This window comes from Suricata suricatta, chromosome 15, assembly GCF_006229205.1.
Source record: "Suricata suricatta isolate VVHF042 chromosome 15, meerkat_22Aug2017_6uvM2_HiC, whole genome shotgun sequence".
Classification (NCBI taxonomy): domain Eukaryota; kingdom Metazoa; phylum Chordata; class Mammalia; order Carnivora; family Herpestidae; genus Suricata; species Suricata suricatta.
Window position 1 is genome coordinate 54,322,205 of NC_043714.1, and position 23,653 is coordinate 54,345,857.

The window sequence follows — 23,653 nt, forward strand, 5'->3', positions numbered from 1 at the left end:
TCATGACATAGATACTTTAAGAAAATTTACATCTGTCAAATATTTCAGCTAGATGTAATTTAATTAGTTTCTATCATGACAGATGGATTGCTTCAGATATGGTAGGTCAAATATCAGGGTTTATTAGAATTTAAGAGCAAGAAATAGTGCATCATTCCCAAGTGTCATGGTTACAGCTGTTAAAAATAATTCAGTGTGTATATATATATATATATATATATATATATATATATATATGAACAAGCCATGAATCATCCCTAGTTTGTGAAAGTGTTGAAAGAAAGAGGAGACAATGAATTAAAATATCTGTGTTTTTGCCAATGCTTGTTGGTTGAGTTGTGAATGAGTTTTACAAATATTTACCATTCTGTTACTTCCAATTAAAGATTCCCTTGAAATAAAAGGATTCATTCCAAATCTTAAATAATCAAAGGTCAAAATCAGTAGTGTGATTTATGTTTCCTCACTGATATCCTAGTGAATATGCGTGAGCTTAATTTTAGGCTTCAGTAAAAGAAAAAACTAACTTGCTGACAGATAGTTATGTTGAAAATAAATATTTTATAATATGATACAATAATAATGACTTCACATATTTCAACATGAGTCAACAATATATCTATCAGTAAGAAGTGATCAGTAAATTGTTTCAAAAAACTATAAGAAAAATGTGAACAATATGATTGATATAGATAAAACTGGAAATACTTAAATATATATAATATACCCTCTCAGTTTGATGTTAATAAAACTGAGATGACACAAAGTTAGCAAATTTACTTCTTTTGGACAGAATTAGTTGTGAAATTGGTATGGTTTTTCTTTTGTGTTAAATCAAGTCTTTTAAAATTGATGGACAAATTTTGTCAATGGGAATGAGAATATTAATTTTTTTACAATGTATTCAGTTCTTGGAATTTTTTAAAGTTTTCTGGATCAACTTGCTCACATGGGTCCAATATTTCAATTGCAAATTTTATTATATCTAAATATACAGCAAGTATTTGTTTTAAAATTTTAGTATCTAAATTTTATATGTGGAAAAAATAAAACACACGCTGGATTATAAATACTTTGTAGGGATAAATAGAAACTAAAATAAAATATTCCATTAATTATTTTATATTGACAAAATAAAAAATTTAAAATATTGAGTTAAATAAATATATTATTACAAAAACAAAATTATGATAATTCACCTTATTTCTTTTTACTGTTTTAAATGGACAGTAGGCAATTTAAGTTCCATAGATAGCTCTCATTATACTTCTGCTGGATAACAGAAGGAGAGGGAGATTGATAATCTCCATTTTTTTAATGTTTATTTATTTTTGAGAGAGAGAAAGACAGAGACAGAGTGTGAGCAGGGGAAGGGCAGAGAGAGAAGGAAACACAGAATCCGAAGCAGGCTCCACGCTCTGAGCTGTCAGCACAGATCCTGATGCGGGGGCTCGAACCCATGAACTAAGAGATCATGCCCTGAGGCGAAGTTGGCTTCTTAACCGACTGAGCCACCCAGGCGCCCCAGGAATCTCCATTTTTTGCATTGGACAAATTGGAACATAATGAAATTATTTAACATAGAAAAAATAAGAGCAATTCCTGGATCTAGGCAAGTGGAAATCATATTACCTTTTGTATTTAATGAGTTTCAAATGTCTTAAGGACAGTCTATTGAGCAGTGAAATATATGTGTAGCAGCTCCAAAGAAATATCTGAAATGAAGACAAAAGTTTTGTCCTACCCAGTGAATAGGGATTGTGTGATGAGAAAAGGGAATAGGGCCAGGCTGGAACTCAGGATAATCCACCATATTTAAAGACAAGGACTATAAAAAAAAAGGCCATGAGGAATACTTTAAAACATCAAGCATCAATATAGGAAGAAAACAGAAGCAGATTTCTTTATGTCAGGTACAACCTTCCAAGCCTATTCACAACATATGATTTTTATTTAGAATAAAGTTTCCAAATTCTATGCAAATAAATTAATGAATGTCCCAGAATATTCTATAGATGATAATCACTTTGTTGATATTGATACCAATGCCGTAATAATTTTTTTTTAACTTCCAACAGGTCAGGAAGATTAGAAAGCTGACATATCTCTATTTATAAAAAGTATGCATTATTTTGAAAAACAATTACACAAAATGATTCACAAGTCATTACATGATATTTTCAATTTGGCTTAGAGTTGTTATATGCAGCAACCACCTCTTATGAACAAAGTGTTTTTCCACTATTTTTATATATAACATTAAATATGTAGTGGGAAATTTACTGAAAATAATTGTATACATCTCTGTAAGCTGTAAAATAACATAATCAAAATCAGCTTTTAGTACTAAAGCAAAGGATAATCACCTATTAATGTTTATATTAACTGCTGTTTGTTGTAGAACTTTTATGTTCTCCATTGTTTACATGTATCCCGAACAGCAGCTGTAAGTTTCTATGACATTTCACAAGATACAATATGAATACATAATCATATAGAATATGTTCAAATACTTATTTCTTTTACTATATCTCATGTAGCTTTTGTCATACTGGGTGTGACATATAAATTGAATCACCGTGATATTTCACTTTTCAGGATTTAAATAAATCTTGCCACAATTAATTTTTACTGGATAAGACAGAGGTTATCAAATTTTAAAAGAGCAAAAAAATCCAATGGAAACCCTACTACCTGAAATGTTGCCTTCTCTATTTTGTCGTTGGTAGTGGTTGTGCTATAATAGTGTACAGAATTTTGCTACCTACATGACATATTTTTTTACAGCTATTTTATCCTGCTTGCCAATAACATTACAGTGTGGCAGCAGTTGTCACTAGGTAGTCCTATACAATCTAATAATTTTTTAAAGTCGAAATCTTGGCATTGGAAATTATTGCATCTCTAAAACAAAAATGCCAGAACCGTTCATGCTGTAGAAAACTATGATAATCCCATTTCTATAAACTATGTCAGCCTTGCAAATAACCACTCACCTGTTACATGCCCAAGCACTGGAAACTGGTCTCAGGATCCTAACATCCCCTCTGCTTTTGAAGCAGCAGGAATAGAAAAAAGTTCCTGGAATATACCACTTTCATCACTTTCTGCTTTCTTCTTAGTTAACCAAGAAGTGAGTTAAAATAGAACAAGTTAATGTTTTATTCGTTTTAGAGAGAGAGAGAGAGAGAGAGAGAGAGAGACAGAACATGAGTGTGGGAGGGGCAGAGAGAGAGGGAGACGCAGAATCTGAAGCAGGCTCTAGGCCCCCCGCTGTCAGCACAGAGCCTGATGCCGGACTTGAACTCACAAACCCTGAGATCATGACCTGAGCCAAAGTCAAATGCTTAACTGACTGAGCCCCCGAGGTGCCCCCCTAAAATAGAACAAGTTAAATGCAAAATTCTCAAATGAATCTAAACGTTTTTCAACTATGTCATTGGCATATAGTAAACCATTTATCTGATAGCGTCCCTATTATCTTTTAAAGATATTTTTTTAATAGCAAAATGACTCAGGTTAAAGAAAAATCTGATTTAATGTGCTGGCTGAATTAATTTCCTCTTTATTACTTCTCAAATTAAGAGAAAAGCCAACAATCATAAATTGGCATAAAGTATCAACTAGGCCAAATTTATAGTCAGGAAGACAATAAGGTTTATTTTTTAATGATTAGCTCTTTAGAAATATTGCCTTCACATTTTGATATAAAACATATTATGGAATGATAAACAGCTTTGATCATTATAATAATATAATTGGTTCCAGAAGACAAAAAGAAAATAAAAATAATTATCTGTGAAGCAACTTCAGGCAGATACCATAGTAAAGTAATAGGCAATGGTGCCTCTCAGAGCAAAGCATGGCTACCACTTTTATTTCTCCAAAAATATTTCATGCTCAATAAAAAGAAGATTCAAGTATGAAATATTAAAGACATAGTTAAATGCTTAAAATTGAGGAAAATAACTTATGAGGTAAAAATTGCACCAGCCATAGAAAGGAACAAGTTAATGACTTAAACAGTAACATAGAGGTGCAAAGTTTTCAAAATGCATGGGATTTTAAATATTTGCTCCAACTTTTACAACTTAAAAATAATAGATATGTAGACACAGTGAAAATAAAAGCAATGTGGAAATCATAGTTGGAAGAAATTTCTGCTTCATGATCTGAAATATAAAGTCAACAGATAGTCAGATATTGCACAGAGGGTGTTTTAGCAGCAAACTTCAAAGATGTCTGGAACACTATCATAAGTATAAGAGTTTACGAATGAATTGAGATAACGTATCTTGAAGAAGTGTAAATATCTAAGAGAAATCATTGTAACAATTGATAGCCTATTTATTCCTCTATAAAAATAAATCTAAAACAATGTGTCCATACATTTTGATATAAGTAATGTTTCAAGAGAAATATCAGATTCTTAAAAAGATTAAAAAAGACAAGCGGTGCCTGGGTGGCTCAGTCGGTTAAGCATCCGGCTTCGGCTCAGGTCATGATCTCACAGTTCATGGGTTCGAGCCCAGCATCAGGCTCTGTGCTGACAGCTCACAGCCTGGAGCCTGCTTCTGATTCTGTGTCTCCCTCTCTCTCAGAGTCTCCCATTCTGTGTTTCTCTCTCTCAAAAGTAAATTTTTAAAAAAGTTAAAAAATAAATAAAATAAAAAGACAAGCAAAAGAAAACTGCAGCTTTAACAAAGGGCAGGTTACATGGCACAAAGTCAAATGTCAGATTAGAAAACTCATAACGGGAAAACGAAAACCTAATATATTATATCAAAGGATTATAGGAGACAGAGAAAAGGTATAAATAAAATGCTGGGTTAATAACAAATATATATATAATATTTTAAATATTAGAAAATGGTAAGTCAGTTAATATTCTGTTGTATTTCAGTATTACTTAAAGCAACCAACATTTATCACACTTTAGAGCACTGCACAAGGTTCCTGGAGGATGTAAGATTGTACACACCCTTTGACCTCTCATATTTCTCTGTGACATGAGGGAGATATACTGTGCATAAATTACTGATTACATGGTAAATTGTGGGAAGAACTATAATTCTGATACAAATGAAATTTAAGGTTGATGTGAGGAAAAAAAAAAAAAAGAAGAGTTTAATTTCAACTGAAGAGTATCCAGAGAAACCTATCTGAGAAGGAGAGGTAACATTTCAACAAGTTGACGAGGTAGGGGTACATATTTTAAGCTGGGTAGCATGCTTGTTTTATTTCAAACAAAAGAATTAAAAATCCACTCCAGAAATAGCATATGTAGAATAAGAAAAAAAAAACATGCTTACCAAAAACAAACGAACAACAACAACAACAGCAACAAACTCTGCTGAAGGCCAAACTATGGTCACCTACGGTGGGTAAAGAATATTAAATTCTGTTGTTACACTGTTATATGTAAATTGATTGAATTCTGTTTTATTCAGAATCACTGGCCTCTCCACATGCTCCTCATACCTCTGAATCTCTAAATTGTCTAAGATCATATAGGAATCCGTTTCCTCTACATACTATAGCCAACCTCAACAGCTTATTATCAGATTTATACATGGTTCAAGAACAATATCAAGAAATCAAACAGAAGTCAGAATTATATCAATGGTCAAAGAAGAATGGTGATCATTTAAGTTAGGATTTAATTGTTAGTATAGTTGGAGCTTTCCAATAAGGGATATGCTTTTATGAAAAATTTGACCAGGAACAACCATTTTGAGAATTATAGAGAAATACATTAGCATGAGAGCGATTGCATCTACTACATATTTGGAGCCGTCTTAACAAATATTGGATTGGTTAGGGAGGCAAAATAGAATTTCCCTTATTAAAAAGTAGACAAAATTGGGGCACCTGGGTGGCTTAGTCGGTTGGCGTCTGACTTCGGCTCAGGTCATGAGCCTACATTTCATGTGTTCCGTCCCCCTTTGGGCTCTGTGCTGACAGCTCAGAGCCTGGAGCCTACTTTGGTTTCTGTGTCTCTGTCTGTATCCCTCCCTGCTTGTGCTTGCTCTCTCTCTCTCTCTCTCTCTCTCTCTCTCTTTCTCTCCTTCTCTCTCTTTCTCTCAAAAATAAACATTAAAAAAATAAATAAAAAGTAGACAATGATCAAAATCTGTTCTACATGTACAGTTACACACACACACACACACACACACAAAATCCAAAGCTTGTCATCCGTGTATTTTCAAAGAAATACTACAGTAATTGTTGGTGCAGTGTGCATTATATGGCAATGTATACTTCATAAAGTGCTTTCTCAAACTGATCCATTTGGCATCAAGATTATATGAAGTTTACAGAGAATGTAAGAGATAAGTAAATTGAGCCTAAAGGAAACATGGCTCCTAAGGTCACCTGGCCAGTAAGGATGTAGCTGAGATTAAAATCCACCTTCTATTCTATCAAATTAGAGACTGAGAATTATAATAAATGTTCCCAACTTCATTTGCTCCCAAATATATTGAGCATTATTTGAAAATATGTTTTGAAGGGACCTCACAATGAACAATTATTTCTGATAGCAAATGTAATTTATCAGATCTCCGTACATTCCTTGGATTCTTACTGTAATGATAATGGAGATAGCTTGAGGTAAGAAACTTTACTGCACATTGTTTGAGTCAAAAAAACAATTACATATTCAAAAGTAAAAGTAGCAAAGGTGACTCATACTTTTACATACTGAATAGCTGTATATTTTTAAAATAAATTATCTTATTTCATAGGTATCTGTAGCCACCATTAACAGAATGAGAAACATGTGAAGTATATAACAACTGAAAGATTTGGGCAATATAGATTGATTTTTCTGAGCACAGATTGGACCTAAACTAAATTAATGAAGTCAATTAACTATAATCCAATTCAAGTCCCCAAATGTTTATTGAGTGTTACTCAGTTTATAAGGAACAAAGTTAGGTATGGGGATTCTGTGGTGGGTAATTTAAGATTTTTGAAGTATTCCGTTTAATACAATAAGAGTTATGATTTAAAGAAACATGATTTATTTATTTTACATTTCTAAGAAATAAAGTCACCGAAAGTTTTCCATGAGGTCTGAGTTACTGAACATAAAGAATATAAGTAAATACGAAATGAGACAATATACACACATTACAGTTAACGCTTCCTATTTTAGCTTGTAAAAAGAAAAGCAAAAAAAAAAATACCCCACACACCCCAATTATCAAGCAGCATTAAATACAATACCTAACTATGATATCATAACACCTAAGTTTTTTTCTACAATACATATCTTTTTCATTTTTTCATTCTAGCAACAAACTATAACTTGATAAAGGATTCAACAAAGCATGTCCAAATGCTAACATGAGCACTGCCCCTCTGGCAACATAGCCAGCCTGACCTTTCTAAATTGTTACCCCTGACTTCTCCTGTTTCTGTTGCCTTCCCTTCATCTTGAACCATGTAAAATAAATTGTTCCATGTTCAGAAATACTCACTCCAGAAAAGGAATAACCTTATCCATGTGAAAGAATTCAGAATTCATCTCAATTTCAGAATTCTTTCTTGTCCTCAAAGTTGATGAAATGCTGTTGGGTGTGATGAAAAGAGCAGGCAAGGTTTGGCCCGATTTTCTCCATAAGTGAGCTATTTCCTTCTTCCTAAATTGTTTCCTCAAATTTAGAAAGGAGCTAAGTCTCTCAGACACTTAAAATAGAGATGTTTAAATGAGAGGCACTCATAATCTACATGTTTAAATGAGAGGCACTCATAATCTACAGTAATTGTTGGTGTCCACAGTAGTGGACAAGGAACATCAGTTTCTTTTTCTTCCATGAAGATGAGAAAAGAAATGAACAATCAGAAAAAATAGAAACACCTAGAAGTGCCTGGGTGGCTTAGTCAGTTAAGCATTCAACTCTTGATCTTTGCTAAGGTCACGATCTCATGTTTGGTGAATCTGAGCCCCACATTGGGCTCTATGCTGACAGCACCAGCGTGGAGCCTGCTTGGGATTTCCTTACTATCCCTCTCTCTCTCTGCCCCCCTTCTCTCAAAGTAAATAAACTTATAAAAAAAGAGTACAAATGTTCCTTAAAAAATAGAAACACCTAATGACTTACCTTACTTAGGGAAGTGTTTTCACTATCATAAAATGAACTATCATAAAAATTGAAATGAAAATACAGGAGTCAGAATTCATAAATTGTGAATATTTGTGCTTAAAGATGTAATTACTAAAAACGCATATGCTTTTTACTTTACCTTGTGTTTATTCACTATTAACACAATTTTGCTGATTGTGTTTAATTTGGGTTTAGAGAAGACTTGAAGTGTGGATAATGGTTGCATCTTTGAACCAAACCCCCTTCTAAGAACTAGCTGAAGTAGCAAAGATACTTGTTTCAAACTCTGACCTCAACTAACTGTACCCATGGTCATAGTTTCATCAAGACTTGGTTTATATCTTTTAGGTGGCTTTCCAGATTTTCTGGTGTACTGACAATAAACAAGCCAGCTTCAACCGCCCCCCCCCATTGCATTTTGAACAAACAGTCCATGTTATCACACAGTTGCTATATGTAAATTATCATTAATACTTTGAAAGAAAAAAATGAGAGTTGGAACTTAAGAAGGAAAAACCAAATGAATAGAAAGGCAGTGCAGGGTCTTTTGTATAATACAGCTTTGTGAAATCTAAAAGGACCGCTTTCTTCTTTGTTATATCAAAGAAAGAAAGGAGCTTAGATGTAGGTTTTGAGATGTTGGTGGAACCAGATCAGCATATCCTGCAAATTAACTCCCATGCATTAGTATGGGATCTTAATAAATAGAGCTAATGCTATGTATTGTGGAGCATGTTAGAAATTCAATGTGGTTCACATTATTCCCTCTTTTAGTTGTACCCAGTTAAATAAAACAATTCATGTCACCCAAAGCTGTTTTGTCTCCAGCTTCTAGATTTACTTTTTTCGCCAAAGTTATCTGAGCAAGGATAGTAGACAGCAATTTACATACTTAATGGAAATGTTTAGTTTTGATCTTTCATTAATAGTCAAGATTTTGAAGCGTCAAAATAGAAAAAATAAAGCCCTTTATATGTGTTGTATTAAATCTGGTTTCATACACATTAAATCGTTAGATCACGAAAGGTGAGGCTCCTGGAATGTGAAAAAGGAGAAGGGGATGGCAATCAGGAAGCACAATCTTTGTGCAAATGTTAAAATAATATATGAGTCATCAAAGTTTGAATGTGGGGGGGGGTTGAGAAAAATGTAAAATACAAGATCATATTTAGAGAATGTTCTAACCTTGTAAAGATAGATCATTCTACTTAACTTCTATGTAGCAAAATTGGTATTTTCCAAAATCAGTATTTCTTACTAAACTATTCATACATCCTTCTCTTGCTCTTTAAATCACAAATTAACAACAAAGCAATGCAAAAAAACAGTATACTTACGTAAGTCTCCAGTTAGGACAAATAATAAGGAATGGAAAACTATGATAGAATCTGTTTCATTTATATCTAATTATTTATTTTTCCCTTTGCACGTGTTGACCTTGGCTGAAGGCTTATTTTTGTGAATCACCAAATGAAGGGGCAGAGATTTGAATTTAAATTTGAAAGCAAAGAAAGCCTGGGCAACTCAGGTGGCACTGGGTGGCTGTGCTGACAGCCCAGAGCCTGGAGCCTGGAGCCTACTTAGGATTCTGATTCTCCCTCTCTCTCTGCCCCTCTCCTGCTCGCACTTCATGTCTCTCTGCCTCTCAAAAATAAATAAAACGCTTTTAAAAAAATTTGAATGCATTAATAAGCCAGTGATGAGTTCGTAGGCAAGGACTAATAGGGAAAAAATGGGTAAGAAGCACAATTTGCTGATCATAAAAAATAGCTATACAAATACTGTTATAGAAATACATGTGCGATCTTCATTAATACAGGATAAACTAGTTAATATCAGTTGGCTGAACAGATAGGAGTCAATAAACATTTTAAATTGAAATTTACAGGGGGAAATTACATTAGATTAGATCACAGAATGATACATTCCATTGGAAAGTTTCAGTGTCTATAGGATGTTAATAATCACCTGTGATAGGATGAAGATTTAACATGTAGGATACATAAATAAAGGTTGTGTAAATATATTGATATTTTATGATAAGAGAAGCCCACTGAGGAACTAAACAATTTTACAATAACCGGATTGTTTTGCTATTATGTTCACAGGCAACCTACTTCAACATAAAGACTGTCTTATTTTAAGGCAGTGGCTATATCATCATTTCTGTATCCTAAACGTATTGACACATATTGGAACTCAATAAATGATTGATAGGTGAAGGAATGTATTAATGAATCACAGAACTGATAATTACACTACTGATTATTTCTGTGGATATAAAATCTACTACCTCAGTCTCTCTCACAACTCCTAAGGCTACAGTATTTAGTTCAAAATAATACTGTTCTAACAAAAGGCTTACTAAGCCAACCTGAACTTTAGACCAAAGAAAATGATGCAAACATTTCAGGTAATATTTACATGAAACAGCACAACATATAACCTAATATGTCTGACATTGTCCAATTTCTTTTGAGGCCTTTGAGAATTTTGCTTTTGAAGGAATTATATAATTAGAATGTAGTTTTTCTAAAATAGAGAGCTTTTTAATAATCTATTCAATAACAGGTAAAATAACTAGTAATCTTCAATTTATTGAAAAATGGTTGATTTCTAAGGACTTACACATTGGTAATATTTAAAAATTAAGTTCAAAATGTCACTTCTGAGTTTTATCTGTTAATATATTAATGAACACCACCAAGCTAACAAAGATATTAAAGATTTCCGGGAACGTTGCTAGAGAATTTATTTTAAGAGTTTCTGTTTGACCTACTCTGAAAAGAGTTAACAGACAAAAGAGCAATCAAATACTAGTTGGATTTATAGATGATAATTTTTCTTTGAAAGCCATGAGTAAACCACTGGACATGAACCCAAAACAGGTACCACAGGCCTGTCAACACTTCTGTTGCAAACTTTATTTAAGAGGGTTTATCATCTCCATCATCTTAGAAACTGTGAGCTGGAAGTTGGCACACAAATTAGCAGCATGGATGCAAATTTGTTTACACAAAACATTTGAATCAGTTCAGCTGTTTTGATTTAAGCATCAGCCAAAAAACCTTAACTCAGAGTCTCTCCATATATGTGAACGCTGAGTAAATATTTTGTCTAGACTACATAGTTCAGTCAGTTAAAGCACGGAGCCAATAAACCAAGGTAGTAAGTTTCATCTTCAGGAGATTTAGTTGTATTTATTCTGCCTGGTCTCCTAGCTTTGATCTGTTATCTTGCAAATGTAGCTTTTAGTAACAGAGAGTTCAATATTAGAACATGCAGACAGATCAGCATTAATTCATTACCGACATTTGGGGGAAAATTCAAATTACACCCCTAATAACAGATTCAAAAGATTCATTCTGATATATGAAAATATACTTTATATATTAAATCTAAAATAATTTTTTAAAATTACAAATTACCTAAAGATGAAGTCTTTTAACAGTCTCTTATTATGTTGTAGTAGAATAACAACAGGCTAGACTCATATTCACTTCTCTACATTAACACACTCATAACACACAGCTTAAATTTACATTTTTAAATTATTGACTCGGTTGGTAAATCTCAGATGCCCATTATGTAGTATTGTAAGAGAAAATGAAATTAACATATTTTTATACAGATTTCTTTTAAGTCAGACAATGCTCATAGTATAAGTGAACAAAAAAAATAAAAAAAAAAACATGTCCCTGTAGAAAACAAATAGATATTTGAGAAATTAGAATAATATAAAAAATAAAACAGAGTTGATAATTTTATTAAGTAACTGTGAATAAGAAACAAGTGGCTAATGGGAATGTGAACAATCTCAAAAAAAAGCATTTTAATTATGTCAGCTTCCCCTTCCCTTTACCAAAATCAAGAAAAAAAATGTCAGTTTGTAATTTAAAATTTCAATAAACTAAAGTGAATAATTATAATAGACTCAATTTTAAAATGGAGAATTTGGCTGATAGTCAATTTCCAACATTAATTAAATTCTGGAATGCACAATTTTAAGAGAGTAGGAGTCAGATTTTAGGTGTGGTTTTATCCCTGACTTTTGTCAACTTTGGAAAAATCTACACCTAGCTGTTGTAAGATACAAAATTATGTAAAATAAGGATGTTCCATTTAAAGGTATTCAGTGTAATAAGTTCACTCTATGAATAATCCATATGAAAGTATTTTTAGGATACCTAAGCTTTAAAAGTAAAAACATGGTTTAAAATGAGGTCTTTAAAAGTACATCCACAAAGAAAATTTTAATAATGAAAGTGAGAAAAAGCCTAGTTTATACTAAAAGAGTCAAAGTTCAGAAAGGATAAAAGTACTTTTGTTACATGTGAAAATACATTTTATCACCTTCACAAGAAAAGGTAACATTAATTCTGAGTACTTAAGTATAGTTTACTAGATGCATAGGTGTATTTTTGTTTTGTTTTGTTTTGTAGGTGATGGTGTATTTCTCAATGCCCCTATTTAATTTTTAGGTTACTCTCTAAATTGAATGCTGTTTCTCATTTACCAATATTACTTCATTGGTGAATCTGTGTCTCTTTTCATGATTCCTTCAGGAAGTAACTGTTTTGAATCTGGTCATGATTTCAGTTAGACAATGGTCTTTCCTCTCAAAGAGTTTTATTCCCATTGACCAATTAGGACTATGTAAAGAAACTCGTAAAGCAGTACTCAGTAAAGAGAAACATGTACTGGACAGGGAATTTTATTTGTTTGTTTGTTTAGAAAAAAGAGCACATTAGCATACACAAGGGAGGGAGGTATGGAGAGAGAGAGAGAGAGAGAGAGAGAAAGAATCCCAAGCAGGCTCCATGATGTCAGCACAGAGCCTGAAGCAGGGCTCAGTCTCACCACCTGGAGATTAAGACCTGGGCCGATGTCATGATATGGGTGCTTAACTGCCTGACCTACCCAGGAGCCCCTGGAGAGGGAATTCAAGGACTGTTTTGTACAGTTTAAATCTTGGCAAGTTACTTCATTGCTCTGACCTGCCTATTCTGTATGTAGCTATACTCATACTTTTAGTTAGAATGCAATTATGGAATGAAATAGACTATGTGGATGAAGCTTGGAAGTGATTTTTTAAAAAAGCGTGTTCCTTTGCCCCAACAAATAAATCTAATGCACATTCCCTTATTATTAGCTACTAGACTAGTTATATGAACTTTCACATCATTAAAATTTATAGAACTGAATGTAAGATTAAAGTACCATATAGAATACATTTATTTGCCAAGGTTTATGATACAATTGGTAAACAATTTTATATCCAAGTGTTATTTTATTTGTGAAGTTCATAAAATCATCTACAGTCATAAATTTTATATTTTACTCAAAAGTATTGGGTTAGGATCCAAAGATCATGCATGTGTGTGCTTAATGCACTAGTTTTGTATCTTACAGTGACACACTTGTGCATTGTGCATTTGCTTCACTTACTATTGCTTATAAAACTAAAAATCACATCTGTGATACAGGGTCATTAAATCAATAATATTAGGCAACCTAAGGAAAAACGTGTTGAAGATTATAAAACAGAATTTACGTATTACTATAACTGTGATATTATAAATATATAGTTATATACTATATATGTATGGAAATATTGAATTTTAATTTTAGCCTTTTTTTAAATTAAATTCTCAAGGTCTCAGGTTTTCTCTTAAGAATGAAGTTTGATTAGTAACTTAGTCACTTATAATTTTAACTTTTAATAAGCCGATTAGTTTCTGAATGTATTGTTATTTCAGATTTCACTCAACACCTAGCTAACCTTATGCTCATGGAAAATCATTGTACATCTCTGGCCTCAGGAAATGTGGATAATTTGTAAATGGAGATAATAATCTGGACATAGGAGATAACAGCCATCTAACAAGATGCTTGTTAGAATTCAAAGCAGAAAAATGAGGCAGAGAACCACTGTTTAAAATGTAAACAACACACTTTATAGAAAAGGCTTAGCACGGAGATTTCTACTTAAAAAAAAAGACATAATAAAGAATTCTGTCCTGGTAGCTTTTAATGTTTCCCCAAACATAGCAATGTCTTATATCCTCTCTGAACACCTTTGAGCATTCTGGAGTCAATGTGATGGACTTAATTTAATGGAAAACTATAGCATAGTTCTAGATTTTTCATGTTATTTGAGATTTACTAAATCTGTTTCTGCAGAATGTTTTCATTTATAAATTTCCTTTCAAAGTGATATCCAGCCATATTTTAAATCATGTCATCTTTTAAAAAAGTAACTTCCTCATCATTTAAAACTATATAATCATAAATACTTCTTTAAAATCTGCTAACCTAAAACAAAGGAAAGTATAATTTTGAACATTACAAATTCAGTTTTTAAGAGAATCACTCATTACTTTTTATAGATTTCAATCACTTTCTGAACATTTAAACACCTCAAATTTAGTAGTATTCAATATTTTGGAAATTTTATTCCTATCTTTTAAAGAGAGTTTAAAATATTTCACATATCACTAAAATTGAAAATAATCTCTATCATTATCAATTGTTCTTACACTATTAATATTTATTAAACTATGCTGTTATTTATATGGTACTGTTTTGAATGACACCCTTGTCTTAAGTAGATCACACGAGAGAAATCTGCAGATGTAAATGCAGATGAGAGGGACTGCATAAATTTTATGTTAATATAGCTTAAACATAATTAAAACATGAAGAAAATAAATTCAGAACAGATTTTCTAGATTGAAAAGTTTATAAATAAGAAATCATGTCCAGATTATAAGAAATAAAAAAGAATTTGGTTTTAAGTACTATTCCTTAAGGTTTTTTATGAGACATTAAAAAAACACTCAATATACTGATTTTATTTTTATAGACTTGTAAGACTGGTATAGACTTTAAGATATGACTAGTCATTTCTTTGAGGTACATATTATATCAGCCTCAGAAAATATTTTATTCAATAACTGTTTCTTTTTCTCTTCTACAAAACTAGTGGTTAACAATTTTAAAAAATTACAACAAAACATGTAATAACTAATATTTTTATATGGTACTAATTGATACATAGTGCTTAAATATTAACTTTTGTGATCATCTTTATTGGTGTCATCTGAGCAAACTCTCATAAAATTGAGAAGGTAGAGTAGGAAGAGAGTTGAACATGAACTTGAATGTCAGATGATCTTTTTTCAGTTCTAGAGCTAGTGAATTTATCCTTTTTTAGGCATGTGCATTTCCTGTATAAAATAACAGTTAACTAGTTGATATTTAAGAACTTGTCCAGCACTGTAAAATATAACAATTTGTGAAAAGATGAATTACCAAATTCATTAAGTATATTAATCAGTTGATATTAAATTAAAGTTGGTATGTAGGGAATGAAAGTAGCCCAGGAGCAGGGGTAACTTTTTTTTTTAATTTTTTTTAATGTTTTATTTATTTTTGAGACAGAGACAGAGCATGAGCGGGCAGGGGCAGAGAGAGAGAGAGAGAGAGAGAGACACACAGAATATGAAGCAGCCTCCAGGCTCTGAGCCAGCTGTCAGCACAGAGCCCAACGCGGGGCTCGAACCCACAAAAGTGAGGTCATGACCTGAGCCAAAGTCAGACACTCAACCGACTGAGCCACCCAGGCGCCCCTGGGGTAACTTTTTTAGGCTCTGGGCCTGCCCCTGTTCCATGCACTAGCACCTGATGTAACTGTACTAAGTGTGATAAGCAGAAGTCTCAGAGTATTTCTCCAATGTATAATAGACTGGGAAGGTGGCCAAAGTGAAATAATAGCTAGTAAGAAGATGCTACATTTTCTATTTACTGCTGTGTTCAAATTAGGGCTACAAGTTAGGGTTGAAGTATGTGGGAATTCATACTGGCTTTGCATGTGGACATACATTTGAATAATACTAATGATGGCTTTCAGTGTCAGCACCATATATGTTAAATGTGTGATCTCCCTTTCCCTATTGGCCTAATGACATTCTACTAGCTTTTTTTTTTTTTTTTTTTTTTGGTAGATAATGGAACACAGTTTAAGAAAGTTGAGTTGCTAGGGCCAACATAACTGCTTGACACAATTACTATTTGACTTTATGTCTCAGTAGCTCCAGAACTCTTGCTCTTTATTGTAGTGATTCTCAAACTTTAAAGCACATCAGAATTACCTGGATGACTTGTTAGAAACACTAATGTCTGTGCCTAACTACAAGGGCATCTGTTTCAGTAAACCTGGGATGGGCACCTGAGAATTCATATTCCTAACAAGTTTCCAGAGAATGTTGATGCTATTTCTTCAGCAACACTTTGCAAATCACTGTAGTGCAGGTATTTAAAAGCTGATAGAATAACAGTGTGATATCTAATACCATGTGATTACCACTGATGTTCTTATCCAATTATAAGATGTATGATGCTAATGAATGTTGTAGATACAGCCTTATAAAAGGCAATTCAGATAGGGTTGTAGCTAATTGGCTATGATTATATAGAAAACATTAATCTTTAGGAATCTTCAACCAGCAACAAGCAATAGCTTAGCCAAGGGGCTTGATGGCATGGAATACATTTGATGGCTACAAGATTGGAAGTTTGAGAAACCAAAGGATGGCCATCAGCACTGAGACCCTGAATACCGGAAGGTATTCAACAGATTGATTTTTCTCAGTGATTTTGTAAAAGTGATATTCCTGATGAGAATGAGAGCCTTATAAGAAGCCTAATTCTAAGAAAATCTTGTAGACATGAAAATTGATCTCTTCGGAAAATACCATGCATCACCCACCTGCACACTCTAAAAGAACAGATAAATTTGGTTACAAGTGTGTCTGTCCTAACATCCTTAATAGACCCCATCCAGAACTCAAATCAGAACTGCCACTGTGTCCATAAACTGTATACCCCTTTGTCCTATGAGTAAAGGGAAGAGAAGAAAGAGGTACAAAGGGAGGCCATGTTTAAATGGATTTATAGACAAATAAAATGGCCTTAAGTTTTATTTGTACGTCATTTTCTTAATCCTACAGAGTTTTTCTAATCTCTTTATTTGCAATCATTTTACTTCTAATCTTTACAACACTGGACTGTAAAGGACAATGTGGCATATTTTCTCAAACAGTCATGTTGCCTAAAGTAACCTAAAGTGACAAGTTCCTTGGTAGACATACTGTTGGGTACCTTTCAGTAATTTTTCAAACTGGACATAACATTGAAGCAGTTTCTGGAGACTCTGAGGTTAAGTAGAAGAAAGTCATCTTCTGATACCCAAGGAGTATGCGTGCAGACCAGTGCAGTTCAGTTTAGTATCTTTCAGTATTTGTATTTGAGATCTTTGGCAAGTATTTTGCATTGGAAGGTTCCCACATGAGTACAAAGACATTAATTGCTCTACCTCTTCTATATCCCACTTGTGGTTAAGTTTTACTATATTTAGAATCATGTATAGATGCCGTTTGCTATTGCTTTATTATTTCATGTTTCTTTAGACACTAAACTGTGTGTTCAAGGAAGAGGCATGTATACCCAAAATTCTATTCAACTATCCCACATATAGTAAGGCTAGTTAATATTCTGAAGAGACATAACAACTACTGCAACTAAGTCTATGCTCTTGGAGTACTTACTTTATTGAGTAATTCCATGCCTTTATTCCTTGAAGGACCTCAGAGGAACTGGCATTAAGTTTTCAAGGGGTTGAAACCTCACCTGAATTATTTCTGCTCACACACATTTCTTACCCTGGCTTGATGCACCCTTCCTCCCACCCCCTCACCAATCCCCCAGCACCAGAGGAATCTGAAAACACGGTGCTGCAACATGACATTTCAGAACAATGTCTACAAGGTAGCTGTCCAGCAGAAGTATAGCTCGGAATTCTGGGAGCTGCTCAGCCCTTTTCTGGGCGGTAAATTGGGTTGGCTTAAGCAACTAGGTGGTGTAAAGTCTCCCCAAAGGCGAGGTGTTCTGGGAGAAGGAAATTCGCCTGATGCCTGAGCCCATCATTCTTTCTTCAGTCGTCCTGCTTCATTGTTATTCTGCTCTGTGCTGCAATCCCCCGCGCGTCCGGCTTTCAGCCTTGAGCCGGCCACTCCAGCCGGGCTGGGAGAGGACCACGCGGTGACTGGGGTGACCCCATGCCGTTTCATTTCTTCAGCTAAGCCCTCGTGGCTCTTGAACCCTGGGACTGCCTCCCGTTTCCTTTCCTCCCCAACGACAGAGCTGGGGTGGGGAGAAAGGGATCCTAAAGGGGCAGCAAGCCGATTCCTCGATCCCCAGTGAGTTTTTCGAACTCCCTCGGCGCCTGTCCTGGAGAAGTTGAGTGAGGGGAGCGCTGCAGTCAGCTTGGGGAGAGGGAGTTTTCCCGGTGGCCCCCCTGGGAGGGCGACCGCGGGGTTCGCAGCACCCCCATCTAGAGTTCGGAGAATATAAACGCACTGTTACCTGCCGCGCACTTCCGCCTCGGACACCCACACCCACACCCACGCGCGCTCGCCGCCAAGGCTGCCCGAAGGCCACTCGGTGTCAATCTGGATGGATCTCCGCCTCCCAGCAATAGGCACCCACGCCTAGGCCAAGTCAGGCGCTCAGTTTCCACCTCTCATGGTTCTTTGAAATTTCGTGGAGTCCGCCCTTCTTGAAGAAATTAAGAGGTATTTCCAAAAGAAAAAAGAGGGGGCGGGGGAGACTTAAGGATACCTGGACAAACCGCAGTGGGACCCCTGACTCAAACACAAAATACTATGTCCCAGTAGATAACTCAAATGTGCCAACCTAAAGGGAAGGGTTTTAATGGCTGCGATGGAGGGGGATGGCTTTTTTGTTTGTTTGCTTTCTGTTATTGTTTGGTGAGGTCTTTAACTCACTCCATCCCCTTTGGAAAAGCCCCCTCAAGATATGGCATTCCCAGTCAGGTCAGACTATCGCCTTGAGGGTGAGGAGGGAGCGCATCCCTCCCGGGAGACACGCAGTGGTCTGAGCCCTCCCTCTGGGCGCAGCCACCCTGGCTTGCGTGAAAGGGGCATCGGAGTTCGCGGGCGGCCCTCTTCCCGCAGCGCCACCTGCGACCTTTTTTTTTTTTTTTTTCCTTTTAAACGGTGGAAGAGGGTGTGAAACCCACTCTTCCAGAAAGAGCTCTGTGGTGGGAGTAATAGCACTTTGGAATCCCAGAGCGCGCAGAAACGTGGATCCTTCTCGAGTCCAGGGTCCTGCCAGAGGCCCTGGAAGTACGCCCTGACGCAGGGTGTGGAACGCAGCACACTGCCTCCAGCCCACCTGTCGCCCGACGTCAAGGTTTGCGGTACCTACGCCTGGTTCCCGCATCTTTGAAACGTACCTTCTGCTCGAGTTGTGTGATCCCCCGAGACGGAGCGTGGGAAAGTAGCCCCGAGTGTCTGTTTACGTGGGCGGGACGTCTAGGCTCGACTAGGAGATTCACAGTTTCTAACTGAGTGAAACCTCAACAGACACGCTGCAGCTGCAGCTGCATTTCAGAACCCTCTGCCTGCCTGCGCACCTGTGTGTGCGCGCACGCGTGTGCATGTGTGTGTCACAGCTTAAAATCGGCGTGCACCAGGTCTAAGCAGCTCCCCACCCCAATTCAGTGTCCTCCGTCGGCCAGGTTTTATTTGAGAAGATGATGGTGGAGATAAAATGGCCAGATAAGGTTGGCTGTCTTTTCAACCCCATAGGAGCAGTTCAGGCCTACCACAGAAGGCCACTTTGTCTTCTCCTCTGAGGCGTTTCCTCCCACTGATCCTCTTTGTCGCTGTTTGCGGGCAGAGGTGAGATGGGGAAGTGATGAAAAGTATGGGCAGAGGGTGGAATTCCTGTGGCATGAGCTTTTCTCCTGGAAAACCGCGCATCTCGGACTTCCTGAATACTCCTGCTATCCTGGAATAGGACCTGCAAAGCCCTGAAAAGGACACCCCATTCCGAGCTTTCCCCCCATTCCGAGCTTTCCCTTAGGCCTGAGAGTCCAGAAGAAAAAGTGCAGAAAATAAACTGGGGCATAGCCACTGGGGGGGGCGGGGGGGGACACCATTTAAGCCATGTCAGCAATCAGGGTTTTAGGAAAGCCTTGAGACTGAGGTGGAATTAGAATAAAATAAGAAGAGGAGAAAGCAGAGAATAAGCAACTGTTAAGATTAGCACCACCCGCCACTAGGGAACAGGTCTAAAGCATACAACCCATGTAAGTTTGTTTCTCAGAATTTGAGGACAGTGTTCCGAGTTGTAAAATATAGAGGGAACCTTCCAAGTGGCAGATAAGTGACAAAGAAGAATCTTATTACCATTAATTTTTTTGAAGTTATGTAAGAAAAGAAGATTTTGAACGGGACCAAAGCAGAGTGTGACACCCTCCTTCTCAATGCCCCTCAAACTGGAATATACTCAGTGGAGACCAATGAGCTCCGTCCAAAGCCCAGGAGCTGTGAGGAGAGGAGAAGGGTCCTGTTTCCGGTGTCATTTAAACCAAATTAACGCTCCGTCCTTTCTGTGGCGCGTCTTATTCGGAATATACGGTAGGTGCGGGCAGCCGGGCTGTAATTGCAGGCTGCGCGGTTCGGTGTTCGTCAGGCTGGCGTGCTCGCCCAGCTTCGGAGACTCCCTCCCCACATCTGCCCCTCGAATGTGTTTTGGCTCAACAGGTATCACATGAAAACTCGCACTTAACCCCCCGGGCATCCTCTAGCAGGAGCCACCCCAGCGTTTTTTCGTGCCTGGAGCTGTCGCTGCCTCCCTGCGCCTCCCCCACGCGGAGCGCGCGTCTAGCAGTCAGCCCCAGGGCCATCCATTAGCCACCGACTCCCTGTGGCAGACGAACTAAGCAGAAATGTGAGGTTCCTCGCGCGTCGAGCCAGCGACGAAAACGAACCCATTGTAAGCAACCCGAGACACGTTTTGTGCACTAGGCAGTGTAGTTTCGCCGCTTAGGACAAGCGTTTTGCCTTAGAGCTGCGTTGGAGGCTCCAGGAAAGAAAGAAAGAAAGAAAGAGAAAAATCAAGCTTTCAGGAGCAGGTTGGGATTACAAGACAGTTGCTGCCACAGACACCGGAGGCGACTTCCTGGCATTTAGGGATGTAAATTAAAATTCGAGACATGCCACCCATGGTTGCTCCTAATAGAAGGAGAGGTAACCCCTCCAGCTCCCTCCACCCAAAACATGAATTATCATTGCCACTGAATGCAAATGGACTGCCTTCTGTGGGGGGACAGCCAGCTGCAAGCTGGACAATAAACTGTTTCATAGAGACGCGGCCCGATTGCGGTTCAGAGAGGCACTCCTTTACAAAGGAAGAAGCGTCCAGTTTGTGTTGACAGCCGTGGCGCGCCTGGGCCAAAACACCCCCCACCCCCCACCCTCCGCCCCCACCCCGCCACACAGACATCCGAGATTTGGAGCTAGCTTCACTGAAAGCGACATCCATCGCGTCTATGCGAGCTGCCATGAGTATGGGGAGGTGATTTTTCAAAAACGATGGCATGAGTCATAAACATCTCCTGAGTATTCTTTGCAGCAATTAACGGGCAGCAGGGTGCAGGAGAAGTTGTGGAACAGAGCTGGGGGTCTGTCTTCTCCCCGAGGATAGCTTTCCTTCCAATGATTCCGACTGTCCCTTGCTTCCCTGCTTAGGAATACATTTTACATCCCACCCACCCCCTCCCCTTGTCTGTGCATGTGACACTCACTCTACCTGTCTGAACGCTGAGACTTGCTGGGGATTTTCTTTTTGGTCGTCAGCTAATGACTTTCTTCCTACCTTCATTCATCCCCAAAGGTGGATCCTTACACTTCGTGGCCTCTCAGACCCTTTTCAAGCCTCATTTTAAGCCAAACCTCTACCACAGGACCCAGGGAAGCTCCCCTACCATGTACCAATGCACAAGAGCCCACGTAGTAATAATTCACATATGCATTCAGACATTCATGTTAGTAGGAGGATGCTTTGAAGACCTCTGTCCCCTAATGCATTTTACAGCACATTCCTAGCATGTCTGGAACTTTGCTCCCTGAAAGGGTTAAAAAGCGTTGACATGAGTGTCTTTAATAGAAATATTCTAGCCAAGGCATCAAACCCCACTGCTTTCAGTAGAAATCAAGGTAATCCTCACCACCAACTAAAGTCTTGCAGAGGAATTCTGCCTGGATATCCACTAGTTAGAAGCTATATGAACCAACTCACGTATTCGTTTGAGCATACTGCAAGAATATTTATTGAGCACAAGCTCAATCACTGCATTGAACGCCAAATCTGGCAAGCAAAATGCATTTCAATGGGGGGGGAGCTGTGAATCAAGTCCTTCTTCAGTATTATTATCATTATTTTATCAGTGCAAATTGCAAAGTAAGCTACCAGCCTTTTTCCGGCGACAAGTCAGCTCACCAACATCCAAAGCAGGGGGGGGGGACCCCGAAAGCAGACCTACCTTTCACACAAGACACCGTCAATAAAAAGACGAGATTCCAAAACGTAAATCCACTTTTAATCCCCATTTTCTTCATCAGGATGAAGTCTAGGCGGCCACATTTAGCGCATCTTCTCGTGCCAGGCTCCCGGGGTTTGGATTCCTTTGCTCGGCTTTCCCCTTTGCGGATCCCTTTCATATTATTCGCGAGCTCCTAATTCCTGCTCCTCAGCCCGGCGCAGCGGAGTTGTTGCTGTTGTTGGTGCGCGGTCACAGCTCGGAGTGAATGGTGTTTCTGGGATACCACAGCAACCTTGACGAGGACTCAACCATCTCTCCGACGGGGGCACAAAGTCTCTGCTACTCTGGATTCCGTCTTTCCCCGTGCCTTTTTTTCCCCTCCACCAAAATCCACCTCGATTCCAGCTCGTTCCAGCAGCCGCCAGAAACCACTAGTGAGCTGCTGCTTCGAGCCCAGCTCCGCTCCCTGCAAACTCCCCACAATATTTGAAATTAAGGGGCTTGGTTTCTTTTTCCCCCCCGAATAGATCAATTCCGCCTGTAAAAGCGGCCCGAGAAATATGATGTTAGTGAGCTCCCCACTGCAGCCTGTGAATACAGAAACATGTTGGAGGAATATTTTAATCGGAGGATCTGTGTTGCTTTTGGGGAGACCATGCTGATACTGAATCGGGCTCCATCGATGCCGCGTCCTTATAATGGGACATGTGTTACTACTGTAGTTGCAGTATATTTCAGGCAGGCGTCTCGCATTTATTACCCCGTGATTTAATTGAAAAAGAAGAATTTATTTGCACATACACATTTACATATGCAAATGCAGACGTGCAAAACCGTAATCGGGTTTCTGTGATTCGGTAAACCGGTTTCATCCGTGACTAGGGCGGGGGTGAGGTGGAGAGGGAGCCAGTCGTTTCCCCAAATAGTTCGCCCTTTCATCCTCCCCAGCCGCTTTTGGGCTAATGTGTGATACAGTTAAACTACTTTGTCTGCGGTAGTTATCGAGAACAGACCCATTTGTCTTAATTCTGAATCAGTCCCAAATATGTAAATGGAAGGTTTCTTTCAAAACGTACAATGTATGGATCTATACATCTGGACTTGGCAGCTCCATAGGGCATTCAAGGGT

At 37.5% G+C, this 23,653-nt stretch overlaps 1 protein-coding gene across 3 annotated transcripts in view; it reads right to left on the reverse strand.

The window, feature by feature from the left end:
- Nucleotides 1–22,702, reverse strand: part of CSMD3 (CUB and Sushi multiple domains 3) — a 1,185,533-nt gene extending 1,162,831 nt beyond the window's left edge. For all 3 annotated transcript variants that reach the window (XM_029923716.1, XM_029923715.1, XM_029923714.1), the window contains exon 1: nucleotides 22,525–22,702. In XM_029923716.1, coding sequence (XP_029779576.1) covers nucleotides 22,525–22,702 — 178 coding nt within the window. The remainder of the gene's footprint in view (nucleotides 1–22,524) is intronic.
- Between the last annotated feature and the right edge of the window lie 951 nt (nucleotides 22,703–23,653).